Source organism: Triturus cristatus, chromosome 3_2, assembly GCF_964204655.1.
Source record: "Triturus cristatus chromosome 3_2, aTriCri1.1, whole genome shotgun sequence".
In the NCBI taxonomy this organism is placed as follows: Eukaryota; Metazoa; Chordata; class Amphibia; order Caudata; family Salamandridae; genus Triturus; species Triturus cristatus.
This window is the reverse complement of record NC_140584.1, coordinates 956092908-956119546: the sequence shown is the minus strand read 5'-3', so window position 1 is coordinate 956119546 and position 26639 is coordinate 956092908. Positions and strand designations below refer to the sequence as shown.

The 26639-nt window shown below is 42.6% G+C and overlaps 1 protein-coding gene across 1 annotated transcript in view; it reads right to left on the bottom strand.

Annotated features, from left to right (window-relative positions):
- The window catches only part of TADA2A (transcriptional adaptor 2A), a 215335-nt gene that overhangs the window by 45045 nt on the left and 143651 nt on the right, over positions 1-26639 (bottom strand). The window contains exons 11-14 of the mRNA XM_085649482.1: positions 22027-22098; positions 11776-11908; positions 6829-6872; positions 5251-5324 (exon numbers count right to left, since the gene is read on the bottom strand). Of these exons, the coding sequence (XP_085505608.1) occupies positions 5251-5324; positions 6829-6872; positions 11776-11908; positions 22027-22098 (323 nt within the window). The remainder of the gene's footprint in view (positions 1-5250; positions 5325-6828; positions 6873-11775; positions 11909-22026; positions 22099-26639) is intronic.

The following is a 26639-nucleotide window of genomic DNA, read 5'->3' as shown; positions in this document are numbered from 1 at the left end:
CAAGAATGTGGTGTACATGGTAACTTGCCCTTGCAGTTTAGAATACATTGGGATGGCGACAAGGCAGGTGAAGATCCGCATTGGTGAACATAAAAGCAATATACGTTGCAAAACGACAACCACCAAAATGGCGAACCACTATCTGACACATCAGCACACAGTGGACGACCTCCAATGGATAGTAATCGAGCAGCTGACCAATGAAAATGGCCTTTTCCAAAAGGAACAACGGTGGGTATTCCGTTTTGAGAATACATGTTGATGGACTCAACGACGATATACCTTGGGGCCAACTCACGTGATACCTCTGTGGTCTGTTGAACCTCAAGGGACCACCCTATGGTCTGCCTATATGCTTTTTCCTAATAAAAAGCATTGAAACAGGACCTTGGGCCATACGAGGTATGGCTGCCGTGGGGAACCTAGTTCAACTCAGGGCCCTTCAACCCCCGACTTGTTTTGGCTCTCAATGGATACAACACCCAAGCTCTTGCACTATTGATTTGGCACAATAGAGTGCCACCCCCTTTTTTATTTTATTTTTGTATTTGTTTTTCTGAAAAAGCCGTTTCCTTCACCTGAAGTGATGACTATGAATCGAGACATATAAGCGTTCCAGCAACATGTATGTCCCACGGGTACCACATCCCTCTGGCATCTCGTTTAGTATTTTTTGCCGGTTTCAAAGATTCTAGTAGTGGAGGTGGACCCACTGAGGTTAAGCGGTCTAATTTTTTTCAAGACCGCAAGAAAGCACAGAAACGCTAACCACAATACACGAGGCGTATAATCACGGCAACATGATCACAAGTATTGTCATTTTGAACCGAACATGATACCTTATTGAATTTTGGGAGAACCGGGTGTCTCGATCCCCCACAATTAAGGACACCGGAAGTAGGTTTCTACTCACGACCAGGGCGGGTGGTCTAGTGCACCACAAACAAAATAACCTCCCCTTGCGGCGGTTTCCCATCCGATATAACTATGATATCCGAACTTTAGTGATTTAGACGCTATACAATCAAATGGTTCTCCATTCTTGAACCTGCTATGACTTTATTTAAATTTCTGAAGATCGGGAGTTTCGAACCCCCGTAATGAGAAAACCGGAAGTGGGTCTCTTCCCAAGACCAAGGTTAGCGGTCTAGTGCACTATTACCGATTCACTTGTTTTTTGGCTGCTTTTAAGCCAATCAACTATGGTATTTAAGGACACTCCCCCCACGGTCTCATCGTTCAGCGGAGTCACGGGGAGGCAGTATTCTGGAGAGGCTGTGATCTCAAGACTAAGTACGGCATAGCCGCTTTACTTTCCAGGGGCACCAGAGCAACACCGATGCCTCCCGTAGGGATCTATCCACATGAAACGAACGTCCTGTCTCCGATTCCTTTTTTTTCCCTTTTTATATTTAGTGTTGACTACAGACACTCCTTCCCACCCTGGACTAAGGCTCATGAGGCAACTATCCTTTTTTGAAAAACTACGTGACCTTACTCCACTTTGGTAATTACAGTATACCACCAGTGTTGGCGTAAACTAAACCTGGGATGCGCATTCTGCGCACCATTATGACAGAGTGTGTGTGTTTTATGTTAAGTGTATGTACGTCTTTTTGTATTGTCTTTCTTTCCATCAGCAACACATAACACTGGCTAAATCTTCACGGATAGTGCTAAGATGGAATATATCACAATTCAGTCCATTTTTTTACAGGTCACCACCAATTGTGATGGGTGATGATAATGTCGTTTCATTTAACGTTATGTTCTTTTCTTCCAGATACTTTAATATGTAGCATACCTATTAAGATACTGTATACAGTGCATGTTTATTTTTGACATGTGCTCACCACGTAGTAATATCTACATGTAAATACACATTTTTTTCTGAATTCACTTAAATTTCAAGTTTGAGTGTAGAAGGGATCTCGTGGACCTGACGAAGAAGCCAGGGGAGGGCTTCGAAACATGTTGACATAGGAGTAACAGCTCATTATAGCCCAGTCCCTCCATCTCTCTTACCCATTTTTTTTTTTAACAATACCACCTCAACGGAACATTAAAGTTTTATCCACAGAGCCAGGTATTTTTTAATATACTCACTCCTCCACTCACTCCTGACCCTTCCACTCACATACCTACACAACACATAGCTTTGTCTAACCAATAGTGCTCCCAAGTAGTCGAGGTTGTAGCACGCCCCTTCCCGCAGCGGGGCGGGAAGACCCCCATGATGAAGCATGACACCAAGGGCCCATTTGGTGTGTGAGGGGTATTTAAACAAAACTGTATTCTCCACCATTGTAGGAGACACACCTAGTTTGGGAGAACACGGACACATATCCTTCAGGGGTGGATCCCTATGCTTCTTATAGATTGACCAGAGGACGACGTATCCACCTCTTTTGCCCTCCAGGCATAACCTCTTCACTACCTACTTTGATTATTTACGAATACCTCATTGGGCCAGTTTTGGGGTGGCGCAAAAGCCACCACTGAGAGGTTTCCATCTCGTTTCAGAGGCAGCGGTTGCATCAGCAAGCCTCCTGTGGTTGCTCCAGGGGTGCCTACAGCGGGAATACCGCAAAGGGCAGGGGCAGAGGTGATGCGGCGAAGGGAGCTGCGCCAAGCCAAGTAGTGACTACCTTTCCCAGATTGCACAAGATCTGTTAGGGCAGCATACAGGTGTTCCTCACACAATGGTCACTCTCTAGGATGTCAGCCCACTGCTGCAACATGGCAACTTCATGACCGAGCTCGACCTGAAGGATGCCTTTTTCCACATCCTGATCCACCCTGTGAATCGCCACTACCTCAGGTGCGTGACAAGTAAACAGCACTTTCAATTCAAAGTTCTGGCATTAAGGGTAACTACAGCACCAAGAGTCTTTCCAAATGCCTTGCAGTGGTAGCTGCTCATCTCTGGAGTAAATCAAAAAGGAACAGATGATGGACGGAATGCTGAACAAATCAAACTTTCTCCCCCAGTCACAGATCTGGGTTTAATCTACGCCACCCCAGTTAGGACCCAGCCATATACAAATCAGTCTTGACCCTTCTCCCCATGGGAACAGTTCAGCCCGAACTGCCAGGCCAGGTCCTCCCTGGACCAGATCCAAGCATCCTGGGACCGGTTTTCGGGGTATCACCCCTCATCAGCCACGCTAGCTTGAATTCAGTGGCACAGTGACCACAGGACCCATGTCTGGGCATACCTTTCCCACATAGGGCGACAAGAGCAAAAAGAACAGAGGATGGACGGAATGCTGAACAAATCACACATTCACCCCCAGTCACAGTTATAGGTTTAATGCATTGCTTTTTTGCTCACTAAACCACCCCAGCTTGGACCCAGCCATATACAAATCAGTCTTGACCCTGATCTTCATGGGAACATTCCAGCCCAAACTGCCAGGCCAGGCTCTTCCTGGACAAGAAACAAGCATCCTGGGGAACTCTTACCAAACTATAATCACACAGTAACGATCACCACTGTGTTATTTATAGATAGATAGATAGATAGACAGACAGACTTTTGGAAGAGGGCCCAGCAGTTGCAAAGTGCTACTCCACTGCTTGCTCCCTTTTTCGTGCAACTTTTTTTGACTTTTTCCATTTTAATGAACTGGTCCAACATGGTCCTCTGCCATGTTAGAGCAATAAATTGAAAATGGTTGGCTGAGTCATGAAGCTTGTGCATCAGTAACAATGCACTCATATGCATTAGCATTCATCTTGGAAATAGGTTTCTCTAATACGAAACTCATTCCAACATTGCCAGCCATGCATGCGCATGCATCAACCATTTGGTTGGGGAAAAGCCCTTAAAAGAAATTAGCTCAGTCTCTTAAAGCCAGTGTTTATTAGCTTTCCCAATGCTTATTTATGCGGGGAATGATAATTATTGTTAAGCAGACTAGTAGAATTACCCACTGGTTGTGGTGTAGGAGGTGAGTGTATGGAGTCTAAAACAGGCCTATGAATCTAGCTAGTCCTTTAAGCAACAGCCAAATTATTAAAGAACTGGTAAGAAAAATGGACACTGTTAAAGATTGTAATTCAGTTGTAGTACCTGGCCTCATAAAACAATACTGTTTAATCAGTAAAGGGTTTTGTATTTTTTCTATTTATTCTTAAGTTCAATACTATAAAAAAGAGGAACTTCCCAAAAAGGCTAACGAATCAATGGACGTGATGATGTTGGCCGTGAAGGTGTGCTATCCTTTTAATGTATGTTTTTAAAATGTAAAGGTAGAATGGTGAGTTTTTGTGATATTTGGTACTAAACTACCAAAAAACTGATAGCAGGTCCCTAGAAGGAGACCGGCTCAATCTCTGAAGTGAGTGGTTTGGCATTAGATCTATCAACCTAGTTTGGTATCTGGCTCGAGGCTCATGATCCTCCCCAGCATATGGTCTTTTGGGAGTTCTGAGCAGGAGCATTCAATCGGGGACAGATGTGAGCAGGTCATCTAGTATCGCATGGCCCCAACACTTGTAGCCTAGAGCTTTCCCTTTGAGATGTACCAGTTGCTTCCTTGTATTAGAGAATTGAATTTCCTGCAAACTTGGATTAACCGAAACACAGAAAAGAGGACGGTTTATCTGATGCCCGTTTCCCAGGCATAAGATGCAGACCATGCGAGGTCAGCAAATGCTTATACAGTGCACTCGTTGCAGCTTTTAGTGACTGCAGAGCAGAGAGAGTAATTTCTTCAATACCACAGAATTTGAAAATGTAAGCAAATAAATTACCCATCCAAGTAGGAGAATGGGGGGAATTAAAGGAAAGTACAGAGCATTGATCTAAAAAGGGAAGCACCATAAAAGCCAATGCCAGGAGTTTTGGCTAATAGATAAGACAAAATGGAACTGGGTGTTGTGGTGGACGATATATAAATAAAGGCGTTCCCCATACAAGCAGAATGCTCCAACTTCTTTTAAAGTGGCAGCATTCCTTTTAGAGAAACGTTTCTATTTCTCTGCCTGTACAGGCAATTACCAAACGACCGTGAAGGAGGGAAATCTGAACAAACCTCAATTTAATGCCATATTCAGGGCTTTTCCATCACATGCGACTCTGTAACAGATGCATGCTGCTAATCAATACTGACTGCTCTCAAAATCTACCAGGAATATTTACAGGGAGGGGTGGAAACCACAGCTAAAAATTCATACTGGATAAAGATGCCCATCTGCCCACACACGCGGTCTTGCAATTTACAGAAGAAATGTCTCTTGTCATACCTCTTTTTCTTTCTCATTCAGCCTTTCCGTGCCTGGAAGACCAGTAAGATTCAGGGGTGGTGCACTCCGTCTACCTAATATGTAAAACAGAAAATAAAAGACGTTTCTCTAAACCCAGAGATGTAGCTTGTTTAATAAATGTAAATACTATACATTTTCGAAACATCAGCAAGGACCAAAATTGGATGCCAGTGGTGCCCCTGATAATCATCTCATGATAATTAAGGTTGTAATCTGGCTGTGTACATTACATAAATAAATGCCAATGCTATGCATACAAAGCTTTAGTCATACAATAACAAGCTATGCACTGATTAATATTCATTGTTCTTGTTTACTTTTTATTCCAACCTTTAGTTAGTACCAAACATTTTTTCTGAGGCAAACAAAAATATAACATGCATTCTAATGATCACAGTCGATGACTCTGGTCCTTATACACCAGCCTCTTTAAACAAGTTATCAGAAAAAGTAATTATATAATTTATCTGTAAATAACACTCTTTAACTATGTCGCAACCAATACGTCAACCCAAAAAAAAAAAGACAAAATAAAAACATGTAAACTTTACTATGCTCAGCACTGATACTAGTAAAAACTCAGAAGGCATTTTTTTTGCCTAAACCACAGTCCACTATGAAGTCAAACAAGAAAAAATACATTTAATTTCATAATGGTCATTTATCTTTAGTTATCCAGGTCATGTACTTAATTAGATTTTTCAAAGCTCCAAGTTCGAGGCTAAACAGCCCAGGCATACCTGCAGAATACTTCATTTTTTACTTTAATAATGATAATTGACTTTGTCATAGCTTTGTATAAAATAACAGCTGCCCCCGACCTATGGCTCTATTTTTATTCTGTGGAATGTAAAAGACTTTGTATCGGAAATCTGCTGTATTACACTCAGCAACATGCAGATCCCAGGATTGTTCTTTTAACCTCAAGGCTCTGAAATGTTAGAATCTCCAATCACACAGAAAGGCTGGCTAGTCAGGACATTTTTACTGCACATGATCCCTGCTATTGGGAGTCACGGCTAAGTTTAGATTTTTTAAATCAGTGGTTTCTTTCTTTTTACAATAAGTAGGAATACAATCTGCTGGCACACTTCATGTTTTGTTTTTTTCGTAAGTGTGTGCTCTTTGTTACTGGTGAGTTCCTGTGCTCTACAGGCTTTTAAACGTAGCATAAGACAAACTGTGTCTTGTAGTATACCTCATAATTCCAGATTGCACAACAACAATTTAATCTTCTGAAATGGGCGTGTGAAGTGCTTGCTGCAAGGCATATTTTCTGCTTTGGGTTTCAACAGGACAATTTTTCTTGTTTTTCCTCTGACATTCAGTTTTGTAAAGAGTGAGTTTCACCAATAAGCAAACGGGAGTTCCATTTCTGGCATTACTGTGAAAAACGGCAAGGCTGTCAGAGGTAGCCTGGCTGTTACCACTGGGAGAGCCGTTAGCTGTCCCACCTGTTATAAAAGAATCAGCGATAAATCCAAGATGGCAATAATGTCCACCAATCAGTAGAAGCAGTGCTCTAAAGTTCACAATTAAAACCAAAAATCTGCTTACCTGAATTTGAAGATGAAGGCGTTGGAGGTGCAAGACCCGAATCACTGCAAAATATTGAAATATTTTGTAAGAAAAGATGGAAAAAAACACTAAACACAAAGTTACTGATTCCTTCCACAATGCATAGCTAGTTTCTGGTATAGTTTTGAGAGCAGAATCTACTCATACATGTGGGTCAAACATAACGTCTAACTTTAATGGTCTAGATAGACTTACAGGACCACACTTGCTCACCACTCCGACCAATCAAAATCATAGAAAGATAGTTACCAACTTGTAATTTTACTTCCTAGCCATTGGTTATGTTACTTGAATTCATAAACAGTGTAACATTTTATCATATAAGCTGAATCTCGGAACAGATTATAAGAGATCATCCTTTAGGAGGAAGCTTTGCAAACTGTACTAATTAGCATCAAATTCAGGAACGATAGAACAAATTTAGCTGAAAAGCTCACTTCAAAAGTCTAAAATAAAAAAAACAGGAACTGCCTCAAATAACATGATTCTTCATCTGATGACATTTTAAGACTGTGTGCTTAAGGATTCCAATGGCTGCACTGTTCTAAAACGCAAAGCAGTCAGTTAACACTAGGGATTTTTGTATGAGGTCTGCTGGCTTTATGATAACAAACTGATCCAATATACTATCCATCTAGCTACAGATTGCTTAGAGGATGCTAAACAAGTACAAACAGACTCATACTTTAAATGATGATCCAAATATATCAAGATATTTTATGAAGGGTCTTTTGACAACTGAAGTATTTAGTAATAACAATGCTAGAGAACTTAGATTCATGAAGAACAAGAGTAACAAAATACTTGACATTTTGGTCTGAAAATCCAGCCAGCGTGTTTGGGAAAGATGTTCCTAGTAACATCATTACTATGTCTAGTCGGGAGTAATAGGGATGATTCTCGATCTGTGCTGCTTCAGCTTGATGATCAAGTTGGAAAACAAACGTATTGCTGGAAAGGAGTAAAAAAATATTTCTATGAAAAGGGAACTCAGTTTGCATTAGGGCTTTGGGAACAATACATTAAGGTGTGCGTGAACTAGCATACAAATCGAAATCTTGAGTTTCCAAGCAGCAAAGAAGTTCTTAAGTATCTTGTCATTCAAATCCTAATATTGTTCTTTTACAAGATGCTTGCCCGCTTTGGTGTTTTGAAAGCCTGGTGATGAACTGCAGTGATGTGGGCATTCCGAGAAAGGCAACAGTTCAATATTTTCAGATCCTCAATTCTGGATCTCTTCTCACTGAACATGTTGAGCGCTGTTGAGGGCATCAGCTATTTGGTTCAGAATGGAACGTAATGCTATAGAAGGCAAAAAGCACATCAAAGATAGAAAGTCTGCTCCTAGTTCTTCTATGCATATATGACATACTTGGTTCTTTGACAACCATTGTCCATTTAATATTAGATTGCATTAACATGTTTTCTTTTAACACCACCACAGTAGAATGAAGAACTTTAGTGGAAAGTCAGCTCTTGACTCAATGTCCTATGCTCTGGCATCACCAATCCCCCAGAGCCATGATGCTGAATTGGGCATTTGTAACAATGACAATACACAATGCCATAGAACCTAGAAAGGGGGAGATCTGGCCAGATGAGAGGGCACCTCAAGTTAACTACATTCCGAAGGATACATTTTGCAACTTTATTTTCAAGACTGCTTCCAAGTATTGAATATGTTGTAGTGGAGATTCATGAAGAACACAGCATTTTCTTTACAAATCGTGCTGCACATTTGGATAGGAGTGGACTTCGAGCAAATGTCATCTAAGTATAGGTGGATTCATATCACTGGGCTTTGCAAAAAAAAGCTGCCACCACTGCCAAACTCTTAGAATGAACAACTTCAGATGATTGTAATCCATAGGGAACAGCTCTGCACTGATAATCTTAACTGAACATGTTAAATGCTGTGGGTCTCTTCTGTGTCTCACAACAAATGTGAAAATATGCATCAAGTAAACATATGGAACATATCTAATCTCACCTGAAGCAGTTGTGGTTTAACCAAAAGCTATGCAAATGTTATGAGCTTTTGGTATTTTATCCATTGGTTTACATTCTTTAGACTGAGTATGGGATGAAATTACTGTTCAGGGTCTTTATTTCTTGACTAAAGAAATAACAGAAGTGATTCCCTTTGTTGCTGTATTTTTGTAATATTTTTTCCAACCACCCTTTTCTGCATCAAGGTCTGCACCCAATGTCTTGGGTTTGGTTTATAGGGGAAACAATAAAAGAGGCAGATCTGTGTTAAGGGATACGTGCTAAGCGGATAAAATGAACTGCCTAGCGCACTCTATTTTGTAGTCCAAGGCCATCGGCTTTTTGAATTCCTTACCGGTACAGTGTCAAAATCATTGTGTGTGAAAGTCAATACTTATTGGTTCCATTTCTTGTGTTTATTTTCAGCTGGGAACGTGGGAGGGGTTTGAAACATTGTTTGAGGAGGAGGGGACGGCAGGAAAGAGATCAGGGTTGAAATCATTTAAAACAAATAACAGTTATTCAGCAAGTGTCTTCTCGGCACCTGAATTTGATTCTAATTGGATTTGAATCAGAAAATGTTAGCATGTACAGGTTGATTTTCAAAAATGAAAATTGTACCTATTCTTAAAACATGTTTCGGCAGCCAGCACATTTAATGAGATATTCTAATTCAATGAAAAAACTCAATGAACATTACGTTTTGTATTTGGATGGTGCAGTGGCGTCAATTTGCGCTATAAATGTATTCCATTTTCTTCACTGGGTTTACATTTGCATTTCTCAAATTGATTCAAATCCACAATAGATTGAAGGAATACAAAGAGGTCATAAAACCTTTAGGCAATATTGCATCATACAGTGTTGGGCAAACAAACACTATATCTGCCAAAAATATATATTTTTTTAAACAAAAGCTAGGAAACATGCATTAAATGACTATACAACACCTAACGTTTCACAGAATTTATGTGGTTTTAGAATGCAAGCTGGGTGCTAAACGTGTATTATATATACATGCATCTCTACATTGAAAATTGGTTTGTCTAAATAATACTGCGAACAACAGTTACGAGCTGTTTCGGTTACAATGGAAAAGATTTCCCATAGGTGTTCTCCCTGCTGGTTATGTTATTTTCATCACCTTTCAATAAATAGTTCTAGTCTCCTCCTCATTACTAAGAGATATAGCCTATTTAAAGGACTAACTGGCACATGGGGTTTACACCAAAGTCAATGACACTGATTCACAAATTAAAATTTATTGAGTTGTGTGTGTTACCATGAATCTGAATGTTCTTGATTTAAGGTTATATCAAAACTTTATTTTTGATAAATGTAATAAGACAACAATGGTGAAATGAGCAGAATTAATTCTGCAAAAGTGCCATCAAGCGAGTTGCACTGATAATAAAAGGAGTACATTCACAGGTGCTTAGCTACTCAAATAACAGCAAGGGCAGGGCAGCCACAAGAACTGTGCATGAGCAGTATTAGCCCAAAAAAAATCAATACAAGGATGGAACATTAAATATATTTTTAACTATGTATCACAAAGCCCCACAACTGGCTGAGCCATGTAGAAAATGACCCTTCATTAACATCAAATATATGTAGATATACACACACAAACAAATGCAGAGTAGCAGCCTGCGGCAAAGCAATACAGATGAGGATTATGCACCCGTGCCTGTAAATCTCTGAACTCCTATCTGTTCATACTTAGAGAGCCTGTCTTCGAGTTTCTGTCTTTGTTGAAACGCTGTAGTCCCCGATACAAACATGATGTATTAAAGGGGACGTCCAGTACAGAGGATAAAAAGCAGTTCTCTTTGTCTAGTCCTACATCTGTAACAATCACTATCTATAGGTGTTCTAAAATGCTTCTTTTTTTAGCCTGTTGTGTTTTGAGATGTACCGTGACATCATTCACTCGATGGATCAATGTCAGCACCACATATTTTTAGCAAAGCATTGCCATCCACTGTCTTCCAAACATTAAGTCATCTGTTCTATCGTGGACCACTTGATTCAATGTAGGGTCAGCTGTAAAGATAAAAGTTGTGAAGCGGTTGGTGGGTTTGCAGAATAGTTCGAGACAAAACACTATAAAAACCGCCATAATGCTAACTCTCAGAAAGCAGTTTCTGACTTTAGGTCACATATGCTGGATTGAAAATTTCCCACTGGTGGCAAGGCTCGGAAAGGAGTTCCTGAAAATAGCTTCCATTTTGATGCCTGGCTTGTTCAATACCCTGTCTTTCGTGTTTAAGAGAAATATTTCTCAACATTTTCTACGGTTTTAGGAATTTAGTATATTTGTTCAACTTATAAGCACTTTTGTTCATTTTGCTTCATCTCAAAATATAAGTGTTACGTTTTTAAATAACAAAATACTATTTGTGTTTAGCTGGTTTACAAACACCCCCCATTTTGGCAGAAAAGGGAACATAAGCACATGGAGCTGAAGTGATATGTACGGCGTGCCAAAATGTGGTCAAGTGGGAAAGGATGTGATTGGAACTCTGGGCATTGGGTGCCAGATCTCCTCTGACAAAACAGAATTGGTATTTCCAGCGGAGTGCAGACAGTTCTCCGTTAGACACCAATTCCCCTTAATCCAGTTGAATATCTCAATGGGACCTACCAAATATATGTGATGGAAGGTACAATGAACAAAAATGTCAAACACAAATGGTTACAAAATAAAACATCCTGTTACATTTTTATAGTGACAAAGAAAAAAATGAGATGCTTGACTGATCTTTTAGACATAGCAGGGCTCTGCTCAGATTTGGACAAAGGCTGCTACAAGTTCAACTTCTGGAGTTCCCAGATGTTCAGGAGAGGTGAGCATTCAGTATTAATGGCAGATACACCTCTCAGGTGTCAGTGCGGTGAAACTGAGAACGTGTAAGAACTGTCCGCCGAACATACATAGCAGCCTGATGGGTGAGCCACTGCTGGCAGGCTGTACTGTCCTGGATGTACTGGAGCACCTCTGAGAGCATGGTGCGCTTCAAGCGGGCCTCCTCCCGAGACTTCTTCAGGCGGTCATACGCCCTTGCACCTAGAGGCAACACAAATGAGGAAAGTTGATGTTTAAACTTTGTCTAGAGTCCCAAAAGACTTCTCCCAAAGAGCCCTATTTTCTTTAAGAGTAAAACAGATTCAGCTTTTTAAAATATTAAATTAAATATTAATATAGTGAACTGCCCAATTGAAAATCCCTAATTTTAACTAACCTTTTTAGCACTGTCACTTTAAGGCAGCCATTGTTTAGCAGGGAGGATACAGGTCAGTCATCTGCTCAGTGAAGTTACCCCTGTTGGATATCTAGCTTTTATTCTCTATCATGGGATTTTCATTGATATTCATAAACACTGAAAAGAATGGCAACTCATCCCCTAAACACACAGGAACATAGAGACGCTCAAAAATGTTAAGCAGAGATGCCTGCTCGTCTTGTGTGTTAATTCTAGAGCCAGTGTCCAAACAGGAGGGCCTAACAAAGGTATCTACTGATTTCCAGGATGCTGGTCTGCACATTTCAGGGGGAAAGATATACCTCATGAAAGATGCTTGAGCTATGTTACTTCACACAAGGTTTCAGTCCTGTGCAGGAAGAATGTGTTGGAATAGCATTTAGCCACACAGTAAGCTATCCACCCAACCATAGATTGCCTAGCGAGTAGCTTCATAATTAACAATATTTTAATGTCAGTTCTTGTGACATCTGTGGTGTTAAGAGATAACTGTTGCAAAGGAGGGACTTGGAAAATTCAGAACTGAATTCATTTGATTCATATAATAATCCATAATTACTTATGAAATGGATCAACAAAGCACAGGGTTAGTATTTCACTAAGTCTCCTGGCTGATGAAATGATAGAATTCATGCTATTAGCAGTACCAGTACTGGAAAGTGAATGTGTCTTAGTTTAAATGTAGGTGCCATTAATTTTGACAGAACAAGAAATACGTTAGTTAACTGTAACTACAGTTCTCTAACATTTGAATCTTTCAGATATTCACATGCATGAATCATTCCCTATTGTCAAACTGAGAATTCCAACTTTGACATTTCAATAGCCGTATCAAAGAATTTGCCCTGAAAACAGTACAAGCAAAGTCACTTTAATTGCCTCATTAGAAAAGACACAAACTCCAGCCAATGAGGTCATAGTGCATTGAATTCCACTATCTTAGAGGCATACATACTTCAAATTTCTATAGCACTAGTGAGAGGATAATTATAATTACAGTCTCTGAATACAAAGGTGGTAGAGCCACATTTAAATCTATGAAAGATACCAATGCTGGAGAACTGTAGGTACATGTAAGCAATTTATCTCTTCTAAAGGAGTGAATATTTCAGACTCGAACCAGAATAGCAAGCAGTATTTTATACATTAATGCATACTATACTAGGCAATAATAAACAGAATATAACATTAGTGATAAAAAAAAGTAAATTAAATACGTCATAAAACCACATGGTCAACAGCAGAGTTTCTTGCAGAATCAGTATCCAAACTGTAATGTCTTGTCAGTATGTGGCAACTTTTCTACACAGCCGCCTGCACCTCTCCAAAAGATGAAATCCTGCACCAAGTGCTGCTGTACTGCAATATGTCAGGCTGAGTGGGCAGATAGCCTACATCGCAAGGTACAACAGTTTATAGATGCCAGAAAGTAGCTACATCAATCCATCTTACCATCCCTTGTTTTGAAAGCAGATAGCTTCTTTTCGGGAGGCTGAAGACAACAAAGTGTTTGAAAACCAACATTGATTAAACTAAAACACTCAATAGGACAAACGCCCTCCTATGTCCAATGAGTGCATCACCCTCTCCACACTGGTGGTGGGATCTTGAAAGAATGTTTTTAGTTTAAATATCTCATTTAGGTAATATCAGTAGGATTGGATTTGTAAAATTGTTGGCAAGATGGCTTGATGGTGAGTGAATGCTTGGATTTCGCAGACTGTCTAGCAGAAATGAGGCCAATACAATATTTTACAGGATATAAATTCAATGACTGCTTTATGCAAGGTTGGATCTTTCATTGACTGGCCAAGGATATTGTTCAGTTACTGTTGCTGTGGATGAACCTGGATGAGTGTAAATGTCCTGAACAAATCTCTAGGAAACTAACAGACCTCTAATAAAACCTTTAATTATCTTTGTCGGCAGAAGAGATGTGTCTCCTGAAACTCGAGACAGCTACCTACTGTACTTTAATGAAGATGCATTTGAGACTTGATTGAGGCCATAATCATATGTTCAGGGTCAAAGAGTGGTGATGTATAGAACCTGTACATTGGCTCTTGAAAGTAGACTGAGGTTTCCCTAGAGGAATGGGCGAAACTTCTAAGAGATGAAGGATATCTGTGAACCAGTACAGGCGAGAGCAAGCTGGAACAATCATATCAGCCGGCAAGGACCTATCTTGGAAGAGGAAGAGGAAGAAAGGTATACAAAGCGGTCTTGCACCATAAGATCAAAAACGCATCTGCCCTTATTCTTGGATGCCACCGACTGCCAGCAAAGTAGCAGCATTCTTGTTTAATCGTGTTGCAAATAGTAGGCATAGTGCTAGGTGATCTGGAACCTACTAAAGGAACACCAGGGAGAAGGCGTTGGGAAGGCCCTCATAGCCTTAGCCGTGTCTTTGTCCCTTTTAACTTTCTCTAGCATCTGATCAGTCTGCGGTCCGAGCAAGTGCTCTACATAGAAGGGCCTGGCGCCCTGGATAAGACAGGATCCCTCAATACGAGGGCTGAAATGGGCGGGGGGATGGGAAGACAGGATCTCGCTGTATGCGGACGACATCCTGCTTTATCTTGCTTCCCCAGCGAGGTCACTCCGGGTGGCATTGGAAATCCTTACAAGCTTTGGGAGGAACTCCAGCTACCAAATCAACTGGGGGAAATCTTTGCTCTATGTGTTGCATGGGGCCCCACCGCTGGTTCCACGTGACTGCCCGATCCAGATAGCCACGGAGGGGTTCCGATATCTTGGAATCTACATCTCCAAGGATGCAAAAACACGTTTTGATGCCAACCTTAGGCCACCTCTGCAACGGTTCCAGAGGGATGTCTCGGTGTGGAAAAGGCTCCCACTGACGCTGCTGGGGCGTGCGGCCCTGTTCAACTTGATGGCCCTGCCGCGGTTTCTGTATGCGCTCCAAAACTACCCAGATCTAGTACCACACAAATATTTTGCAGAGATTGAAGCCGCTCAGAGGGACATGCTGTGGAGTGGCGCGCCGCGCATGTCTCTCCAGAAACTCACCTTGGGGTGGTACGATGGGGGCATTGCCCTGCCGGACATCCGTAAATATTACTGGGCAGTGCACCTTGCGGGCATCAACCAGGGCACGTACGGCAGTGGGGACGACTCGGGCTATGGGATGGATAGGTGGCTCCTCCCCGGAGGGAATTTTGAGGCGGCACTCTATTCGCAACCCAAAATGTTTCACCTCACGGGACCCGCACAACACTCGGTCCAACTGTGGCATGTTGTCAACCGAAGGGTGGGCTGGCAAACTGACAAAGGCAACCCCGCTCTGGGTGTCGGAGCAGCTCGGATCACTGGGACGCACTAAGGGCTTTCGAAACTGGGCCTTGATCGGTACATCCCGCATAGGAGTCCTGTGGGGGGGCTGGGGGTGTGGTGCCCTTTGCCTTACTACAGCAATCGCATGATTTGGCGCCCTCAGAACTCTTCCGGTATATGCAGGTCCGCCACTCTCTTCAATCCAACATTCCACCGGGGATGTCGCTCCCAGATTCCTCCCCCCCTAGAGGATAGACTGCTAGAAGGTCACTTGCCCGAGAGGGCGATATCCCTCACCTACAAAAAACTCATACATCACTCCCCGGACCCGCTGGGGCCCCTCAAAGGGAGGAGGATGGCCTTGAAATTGATGAGGAGGAATGGAAAGAGGCGCTATCGTCCCCAAAGGAAGTGGTGATATCGGCAAAACTGCGGCTCGTGCAACTCAAGGTATTGCACCGGGTGTATATTTCGGTCACTAGGCTGGTGTCGATGGGGAGGAGTGTGGACGGGCTCTGCCGGAGGGGGTGTGGGGACAGGGGGACATTTCTTCATGTGTTATGGGAGTGCCCGCAGGTTCAAACATACTGGGCAAAGATACACAACTGTATAAGCAAGGTGTGGGGGCTGAGGTCGCGGCCTGTGGCCAAACGATGCCTTTTAAACATCTGGGAGACCACGGACCTACCGGTTAAAGGCAGAATATGGGCAACACTAGGACTGACGGTTGCAAAGCGTAATATAGCGCACCTCTGGGGGGGCGGAAACGCCGCCATCGCTTGGAGCATGGAAAAAAGACATGGATTGGTGCATGCTGCAGGAAAAGATAGTATATGTCTCGAGAGGGTGCCCCGGGAAGTGGGTGGCGATCTGGTCTCCCTGGAATGCATACCGGGGCAACATCTGCGAGCCCCCAGTCCTTTCTTCCCCAGAAGAAACGGTATCCCCATAAGACGGTGAAAATGTCAGATCCTGTTATATTGTACCTTATTGCACTGAGGGACGGTCCAGGGGCTTGGGGCTGAACACTGTAACTCTATTGATTTTAAACTGTGAAGTGACCAAATGTTGAATTTTGTTAATAAAAAGAAAAAAAATAAAATAAAATAAAAAGAAGGGCCTGGCGCCTAATGAGGACACTTGCATTTATGCCTTGCGCTGCAGTATCCATTGTATTTAGGGCACATCAAATAGTAGTGTTAGAGAGGACTTTACCTTCAAAAACAAGCTCATTGCCTAGTTTCTTATATTGATCTGGGATATGATGGAGAAGCTCCTCTTTCTCGTCCCAGTGGGCTTGGGCATATCTGGTTAGCAGTCCGATGGAGTTGGTGAATTTCCAGTGAGTCGACGATTGGGCGGCACATAGCATGCTGGCTGCGTTAATCTTTCTGCTTTTATCTGGAAGAGGTGCATTGCAAGTGCCCTGGGCAGCTGCACATTTACACACTGCGTGGACCACTAAATAATTTGGTAGGAGTTGGCTACGATGTAAGGGGGGGGGGGGGGCATCAAAGGGTGAGAGATTATATTTTTGTGTGTAAAATAAAACGACCCTTGAGGTGACCACCCTGGCCTTCACAGGCTCTTTGAAGGTCTCAGGAGCAGTTTTAAGCATACCTTTCAGCATTGAGAGCAACTGTACTGAACGCAGAGTTGAGGACAGAATTTCAAAAAGGAAGTCCTCATCTCCCTGGACCTTAAGCAACTAGGAGATGGCATCATTAGAAGGGGATGGTTTGGCAAAGCAGGGGTCTGGGTCTATGTTTCCAGGTCGGTCTACGTCATAGTGGTCCAATGGGTCGTCCCTAGGCTCAGGGTCGAAAGGGGCCGCGTAGGCATAGGTTGTCCGCATGTAGCGATGGTGAAGCGGGGAGAGGAGGGAGGAGCTAGGAAGGTGGAGGAGGAGCATAATGTGGACTTGGAGAAGGAAGAAAGAGTAGAAGTTGAGGAGGGCTAGTGCCCTATCCTGGTGCTTTTTGACCTTAGCTGGAGGTGAAGGCTCCTGGACAAGTTCCTTTGGAGGAGGTTTGGTGACAATCCTCCCAGTTTGCATGTGAAAGAAGATCCACTTTTATTGAGCATCGAGCTCCTGTTGGACATGTTGCAGGATGGGCTGCTCAGGTTCCTCTGATCTAGTGGAGGAGGTCCCTTGCTGACTCCCTGGTTTCTGAATGTTCTTGTTATTGTGCTCAACTCTGTCTAACTCTTCTTTGTTCAGTTCAACTTGTATAGTTATTTACTGCCTCTATTTAACTTGTATTTGTATTTCAGCAGTCTAGCTTTCCTGACGCATCTTCCCCCCTCTTCCTGTCCTCGCCGGCCCAGTTGTCCGGCCCTCCCTCCCTTTCTCCTCCCAGGACCAACTTAATGTAGACAGCAGCCATGCGCCAAAGGCATGCCAGTCTGTGCCTGTCTGCGCTTGGACCGCGCCCAGCGCCAGGAACCCTGGCACTCCCGCTACTAGCAGATACACAGCCGTCAAGCTCCCAGACTCCACAACAACAGCTACTGCAGCACCTCTCCACGTTAAAGAGTAGGACCGTTTTCTTGCTGGCACTGGCTCTTCACCTGTATCACCGGAGCACCTGCAACACCGGAGCACCTGCACACAAGACGACCGCTACCATGCCTACTTCAGAACTTCTCCACTGCCACCTGCTCAACGCCGATCACTCTGCAAGCACGCCACCACTATCTGGAACACCATCACCTCTCTCACCCCCGATATCGTTTTCTTCACCAAGACCTGGCTCAACCCTGCATCCCCGCCATCCATCACCTCAGCAACGCCAGACGGCTACAAGATAGCACACAGAGGTGGATTCACCATCTTCCACAAATAAACCATCCACTGCACCACCACCGCAGACAACACAACACCAGTCATGGAACACATCAACTTCCAACTTTAAACTGGCGGCAAAACCACCATCTGAGGTACCCTCTCCTACAGATCTCCAGGATCTCAATCCAGCGTCTGCATCGCCATTCCCGCATTCATTGCTCCACTCGTCACTGACTCCAAACACTTCATCCTCCTCAAAGACCTCAATTTTCACCTCGGCGACACCAAGACTACCAACCTCCTTGAAACGATGATCAGCCTCACCCAACTTATCACCACACACATCACAGGACACACACTCAACCCCATCTTCACAAGCAACGACAGAGTTAAATATAACCATGTCACCGAGCACACCTGGACCGAACTCGCATCGTCCACTTCACCATCACAGGATCTCCCTGACCCACCACCAAGCCACCCAGTACATCTCACCACAGCTGGAAAAAAGTATCAGAGAGCCTGTGGACAGACGTCCTCAACACCCCCGACCCTGCAGAAGAACTTCTCCACATAGATCACCGTTTGCGCTGACAGTGTCACCCCGTCAAACCCAAACTCAAGAGAACCTCCATACAAGCCAGTTGGTACACCGCAGGACTGAGAGCCACAAATCAGAAATGCAAGCGACTTGAAAGGAAATGGCGCACCAGCAAGGAACCCACAGATCAAGCCACATTCAAGAAATCTCTCAACAATACCACCAACTCCTAAAAGAGACAAAGAGGGGAACCCTTGTCGACCGCATTGAAGCCAGTTCCAACCACAGCAAAGAACTCTTCAACATAGTCAGGGAGTTCTCAAACCCCATAGCCACTGAAAACATCACCCCTTCCCAGGAACTCTGAGATACCCTGGCAGACTCCTTCCACGACAAGATCTCCAACATCCACAAAAACTTCAAGCCCAAAACCACTGCCGCCGACACCCTCAGGCGCCTCACTCCCACAGATGCAAACCCCAACCACCTGCTCAACAAATAGGACCAGCTCACCTCTCAAAACACCACAGCCATCATGAACTCTGGCCACATTCAGGGGCACACATGGACTCATGTCCCCACCACATCTTCAACATAGCGAGCAAGACGATCAGCAATGAGCTTGCCACCATCTTCAATTCGCCTTAACAATAACACTTGACCAAATAGCCCCCTTTTAAAAATCTGTCTCCGCCTCCTCTAGAAATCAAGCTCCATGGTACTCAGATGGCGTCTCACAAAATCTGCAGCGAACAAAGCAGAATATCGGACTAGGTTAAATAACTATTATAATATGATGAAGGCAGCGAGGAAAGCATATATAACCTCTACAATTGCCAATGCAGACAACTCCACAAAAGAACTATATAAAGCATTAAATAGCTTTGTGAAACCATGTGCCTGCACTTCCGTTATTGTGGCTTCCCAAGATCTCGGTGATTACTTAGCGGACTCTTTCAAATCTAAGATTAACATGTGGGTTGCATGAGGGAATTTGGTGCCTGTACAAAAACTATTGACTCCAACTTAAAAGCGATAATACCGAGATTATGTTATTCGGTAAAGCCAGCGAGATATGGTCAGTGGACTGGTGGCCTCCAGAACTTCAGAATCTTGGAGTAAAAATAGACCAATCACTGTCCATGAAATACCAAGTCAATGCCTCCTGTGGCACTTGCTTATATGCTTATAACTAGTCGCCTGGACAATGGACATGGTTTATTGGTAACAGTAAATGATACCCTACTGACCAAGCTACAGGTAGCACAGAACTCAGCCGCTCGTTGGATTTGCAACTTACTGGCACGTTCGTCTTCTACCCCCATTTCAAGAAAATTGCACTGCCCATAAGAAAACTGGCAGTTTTCAAACGTTGCTGCTTGACGCACAAGGCCAGTCATGTCTATGTGCACTCACATCTAAGCTACTGTCAGCCCTCCAGAGTCTAAAGGTCCTCAATCAAAGTGCTCTTGGAGACTCCATGTATTCGCACTGCAAGATTTGGGGGCAGATCTTGCTTATATACGGCTCCTCACCATTGGAATAAACTCCCTCTTCATGTCAATACCTGCCCAGATTTTACAACTTTTTAAAACATTGCTGTTTTAGAATGTCCCAGCTGCTTGATTAGTACAGCGCCAAGATACTCCTTCAGGAGTGAGTCGTGGGTTATATTAAGTTACAGAAATAAATATGCATCAATCACCATGGCCACCTTCGTCGAAGAATGAAAACATGCTAAGGTCACACCCCTTCTCAAGAAACCATTCGTCGACCCCAGCAAACTCAAGAACTACCATCTTTGCCCCCCTTTCCTGCCAATGACCTCGTAAAGGCCATTAACCGCCAACTCACGGAACACATGGAGAACAATAATCTTCTGGACACCTCCCAATCCGGATTCTGCTCAAGCCAACCGCCCTGATCGGTGCCACATACGACATCAGGACCCTTCTTGACTATGGAGAAACAGTGGTCCTGATCATCCTCGGCCTCTCAGCAGCTTTCAGCATCGTATCCCACCGTATCCTTATCAAGAGGCTTCACCACATTGTAATCCAAGGGTACGTCTTCCAATGGATCGCCTCCTTTCTTACGGAAGAACCCAGAGAATCCACCTACCACCTTTCACCTGGGAACCTAAGAACATCTGTGGTGTCCTTCAAGGCCCTTCCCTGAGCCCTACACCGTTCAACACCTACATGACACCCTTGGCCAACATGGTCAGAACACACAGACTTAACATCATACCCTATGCCGACGGCACCCAGCCCATTTTATCGCTATCAAAAGTCCCTCCATCTTAATGGGCAGCTTCAGCAAGGGCATGCAGTGTGCGCAGCATCCCAAAATACAAGAACTTGTAAGTCTGCAAATAAATATTAGAAAACACTAGTCAGACCGCAAGTCTAGAAAATTAATTCTATAAAGATTTACTAAAGTTCGGATAGGTCACAATGTATACAAGAGACCTCTGGGAGAAATGCATGCTTTGTCATTAGGCATTCATAAAACACGGATATATCTGAAATGTATGGAACTTCTGAGCAAGGGCAACACATGGTTATAAGGGCACAAGAGTAAAATAAACCTTTACATTTTAAGAACAAAAGAGCACACAACAGCTGGAACATAGTTATTTTGCTACTATTTTTCTCGTTTAACAAAAATAGCTTTTCAGTCAGTCTGCTTATGTTATTCTAGTGGTTCTCAACCTGTGCTTAGGTGACGCCTGGGAGGCAGCAACGCCTACTCAGGGATTACGCGACTGCTTAGAAAGTTAAATAACAGAATAATAAGGTGTTTATTAATAAAGAAGTAAAATCGAAGATTTTAAACCTGTAAATGTGAAGGAAATTGGAGGTTAAAAATCATGTTGGTATCCTCAAATTGATTCCTAAGAGCATTTCAAGTGCATGATACAAAATGGAGCATGGAGGACGTGTAGCCTCCATTAAATCTGGTAACACTCCAACCTTCCATTAAAACTAGGATTTTTTTAATACTTGTTTTTTTAATTAAATGTTACATCATTAGTGTACTTGCTTGCTAAATGCTTGTTTCTGTATTTGTGTGTATTGTTTTGTGGTTCAAATCATCAAAATTGCTTAAGCCGGGGTCCCCGAAATCTAATAATGACTCAGTCGGGTTCCCTGCAGTCCGAATAATGATTCACTGAGGGTCTCCAGATTCCAGTAATTATTAGTAGGATTAGATGCGGGTTCAAAGAAGTCCAAAGATTTAGAACCACTTCGTTATACAACTGTATACCAAAGAAATGTGAATGTTCTTTCACTCACTGATGAACGTTTTGATACCCGCCATCCTGTATTCTTGCAACCGTTTGATTTCCTTCCGCAGTTCAACTTCCACTGTGAAAATACAAAGAAGAAGAACATTTGCCTCGAATCATGCTTCTTGGCTACCACAGATCGCAGCATTTACAAATAAATAAGAAAAACTGCAGTTTCAAGTGTGCAGTGTTCAAACGTATTTATTTTAATGAAACTCTTCTCTGGGATTAAGTCAAGTAGCAAAACGCAAACACAGAGCTTTTGTGGGAAGGGTCTTTGTAGTACCATAAAACGATTTCCAACATTTAAAGGTCTACAAGTGTAGCTACAAACCTTCTTTATTTCCTTCTTACGTAGGCTGGGGAAAGTGTAACGAGTTTAATAACTGGTGACCACAACATGTACAATTTTCTTATTGCATTTTAACTCAAATTTCTTATTACGATTAAAGCTGCACATCTATTATGTGTTGTTTGACATCCAACTTATAATCAGTCTGAGGCACCTACAGAACAGCACTCCCCTTGCTTATTGCAGCACAGGTTTACTGTATTACAAGAGATTGAGTTTGTAGACCTCATTTTTCCTCTTCCTTGATGGCTGGTAACGATAGAAGTGATGAATGTAATTCAGAGTCAAATTAGAATCACTTATATTATATAGGCCTAAATTGCCGCTTCAGACTAATAAAGAATAAATAAAAAGTTTAACGTAACATTTGCGTTATAGGTACAGGAGTAATTTAATGGGTTAGAGGGCACTGTTGTTCATGGCTGCCATCTTAATTTCTGCCTTGCATTATACCCACATTAATACACAACTGACATGGTTTCTGTATAAAATGATCTACACTGGTTTGCAAAGTTCCACTGCTGCTGCCAATCTGGTGCTATCAAGATCATCCTCATCCTCGATCTGCTTAACTTCACAATTACTGATGTAATCAGAGGTAGCCTGTAGAAAATGGGGCTGACCATTTCATCAAAAGGGCACTACCAATTGGGTTCCGTTCCCCTGGGCGCAAAGCTTCTGCATTTTTTGTCCTAGAGAATAGGTCAAAGGATGGTGTTCCCCTTCGCTGAAAATAACTTCCACCACTTCATCGGTCAAGTGTCCGCACACACAGTGTAGAGTATTCAAGCGTTTATGACCATCAATAAAGTTCCTACGATGCAGAAATAGCATTACCTCAGACTGAGGTATTAACTAGGTGCAATAAATACCTCCTATTTCAAGTTTTCAACTTGGAAATGAAGCACAGCATGGGATTCACTGTATAACACATCAAGTTCCACATGTTTTGTTTTTTGTCTCAGCTGCTGCTCTCAATAAATTTCAGCACATTATACTTGACGCACTAAGTGGAGAATTGAGTGTGTAGTAATTATAACACAGCTCATAATTCCAATCAAAGAGTTATATTCTGCTGTACATTAGTACATTTTCTAAAATGTGCCGCAAATGTATTTTTTTGGGTAGGTTGGTTGAAACTGGAAAAAAATTCCATTTTAGTGAGACGTGTACTGCTTTAGTTTAGTGCATGATTGTCCATAGTGCAGGGTAATTGAACCATTTTACATAAACATTTAACAGTATTAATTATAGTTTTATATGTTTTAGATGGGGGACGTTCCCAGAGTTATGATTCAGATTTGGAGTAAAATATTTTCAGAATATATACTCTATTTGGGAACATAGTAAGCTTATGGAACTTATCAATGGTTGGTCTGAATTAACGGCTTGAATGGGGCTGGGAGAAGGCTGACTCTTTCTCTGGCCGATATAACAATTCTGCAGTCACTTCAGCTGCGGTGGAAGGATTATGTTACTCACCCTGTAAGCATCAGTTCTTGGCATGTAGAGCTATAGATTCATGTGCTTTGCATACTACTGCCATCTAGTGTTAGGTTCGGAACACAAGTAGCTCCTTGGGGTTTGGATGTCTGATTTCCCCATGGTTCTGAGTGAGAAGGTTTGAGGTGAGGTGAAGCTTTTGGTGTGGAACTACTGAAAGTTCCAGTAGTGTGGTGAACCATGGTTGACGAGCCAATGTGGGAGCTATCAAAATGAGGGTGAAAGATGTTTGCCTGAGCTTCAAAACCAGAAATGGAAGAAGAGGGAGAGGCGGAAAACCATAAGCAAATATCCCTGAACAGTTCATCCATGCCTTTGGATGAAGGGTGTGGGAACCTGGAGGCAAAGTTTGAGCATTTTGAGTTCTGAGCTGCTACAAAGAGATCTATTTGTGGAAACACCCCCCATTTGTGGATGTAATTGAAGGAGGACTTGGGGGTGAAGCTCCCAATTGTGGACTTGTGGCCGCATCCAGCTGAGGAGGTCGGCAAATTTGTTGTCTTTCCCTTGAAGGTGTTCTGCTAGCAGTTGGATTTTGTGATGTATTGCACAACCCCAAATGGTCTGAGAGAGGCGTGATAACTGTAGAGAGTGTGTCCCCTCCTGTTTTTGTACATATTACATAGTTGTCATATTGTCCATCTGGACTAGGACAACTTTCCCTATCAGGTGAGGTTGAAATGCTTTTAGTGCTAGGTAAAAAGCTATAAGCTCTAGGTAGTTGATGTGGAGACTCTTGCGCTTGGTGTCCTATAGACCCTGGCTGTTAGATGTTATAGATGGGCACCCCACCCTGTAAGGGATGCATCCGCTGTGAGCATGATCTGTGGAACAGGGTCGATAAAAGGTCACCCTTTTGCTAAGTTTTGTGTGCTTCACCACTGAAGAGAGCGATGGGTGCGGCTGTCTACCAACACTAGATCTTTGAGTAGATCCTGTGATTGATTCCATTGACATGCTAAGCATTCATGAGATACTATGGCAATGCATGGTGCTATCATCCTTAAATGTTGCACGAAGGTACTCACTGTTAGATACTGGTTGCTTTGAAATAGTAGCAGCAGTGTTTGAAAATTGTGAATTCTGGCTGCATTGGGATAATCTAAACCTGTTTGAGTGTTTAGCATGGCTCCTAGATAGGGTTGCATCTGCGCAGGTTGGAGATTGGATTTTTTTGTGCATTGACTCTGAATCCCAACTGATGAAGAAGATTTATTGTAATGTAAGTGTGTTGTAAGCACTTGAAATGTGTGTTGGCTTTGATGAGCCAATCGTCTAGACATTGTTAAGACATTAATTTGTTGTCTTCTTAGATGAGCTGCTACTACTGCTATACATTTGATAGTTACTCTAGGTGCAGTAGTTACTCCGAATGGACGTGCTTTGAATTGATAGTGTTTTTGTGCTACTACAAATCTGAGGTATTTGCGATGTAGTGGGTTAATAAGGATGTGAAAGTACGTGTCATTTAAGTCTAGTAATAACATGTCATTTAAGTCTAGTGTTGACAAAGTCCGCTTGCTGTAAGAGGGGAAGCACCTGTTGACGTATGACCATATGGAAGTGTTCTGACAGTATGTACAAGTTTAGAGACCTGAGATCTAATATTGGTCGTAGAGAACCGTGCTTTTTTAGGATTAGGAAGTAAAGTGAGTGAACCCCTGATCCTTGGTGTTGTATTGGAAATGATTTTATAGCTTCTTTTGTACTTGTACATCTTGTTTGAGAAGTTGTTCGTGAATGCAAGGTGGAATATTGGGAGGATTGCTGGTGAGCTTCAGGCAATAAACATGTTGGATAATGTCCAACACCCATTTGTCTGTTATTCATTGCTGAATGGGAAGAAATTAATACAGTCTTCTCAGACGGGTGCATAATGATCAGAGGGAATTGTTATCAAGTCACTGCTTGTTGGGAGATGGAGAGGTACGTGGTGGTGTACCTCTACCTCTGCCTTTAAAATTGTTCCCTCTGTAACCACCTTTGTACAGTCCTTTAGAGGGGGAGGATTGATTTTGCGGTTTATGGAACTTGTGTTGGCATCTTTGGAGGTACATTTTGAGCCTCCCCTATATAATGAGCAGCAAAAGAGGCCTCTGTTAGAGGGTGACTGTAGCTCTCCCATAGATTTTGCAACTTCTGTGTCCTTTCTCATTTTTTCAATCGAATCATCCACTTGAGGACCGAAAATCTGTATCTTGTCAAACGAGGCATTAAGTATTGTTTGTTGTACCTGTGGCTTAAACCCAGAGATTCGTAACCATGCGTGTCTTCTGAGGAGAATACTAGAGTTAACTTCTCTGGCTGCAGTATCACAGAATCTAACACCCCCTGTATGTGGCGTGGGGTAATTCGTATAATTGCTAGGCTTCCATTATAAAATCCTTTCCTTCAATTTCATTGTTCAGTGACTTGATCCAAGTTGCCGACAAGTGTCCTCTCCCCTCATGCCATGGTTCTCCTCATACTCGAGAAACCTGGTGTGATGGGACAGGAGGCTTATCGGCAACTCGGATCAAGTCACTGAATAATAATACTGAAGGAAAAGATTTTATAATCTAAGCCTAGCAGTTATACGAATTACCCCACGCTAGAGGACAGTGTGGGTTGGAACTATTACCACACTCAAAACATTATAAAAGTGAATATTGAAGCCTTGAAAAAGTTGCATGTACAACCATACTGAGGCGACGAAACACGTGTTGGCTGGGAATCTATTCACAAAGAAAAGCTCAAAGAAAGAATAAAAGAGCAAAGAAATAACC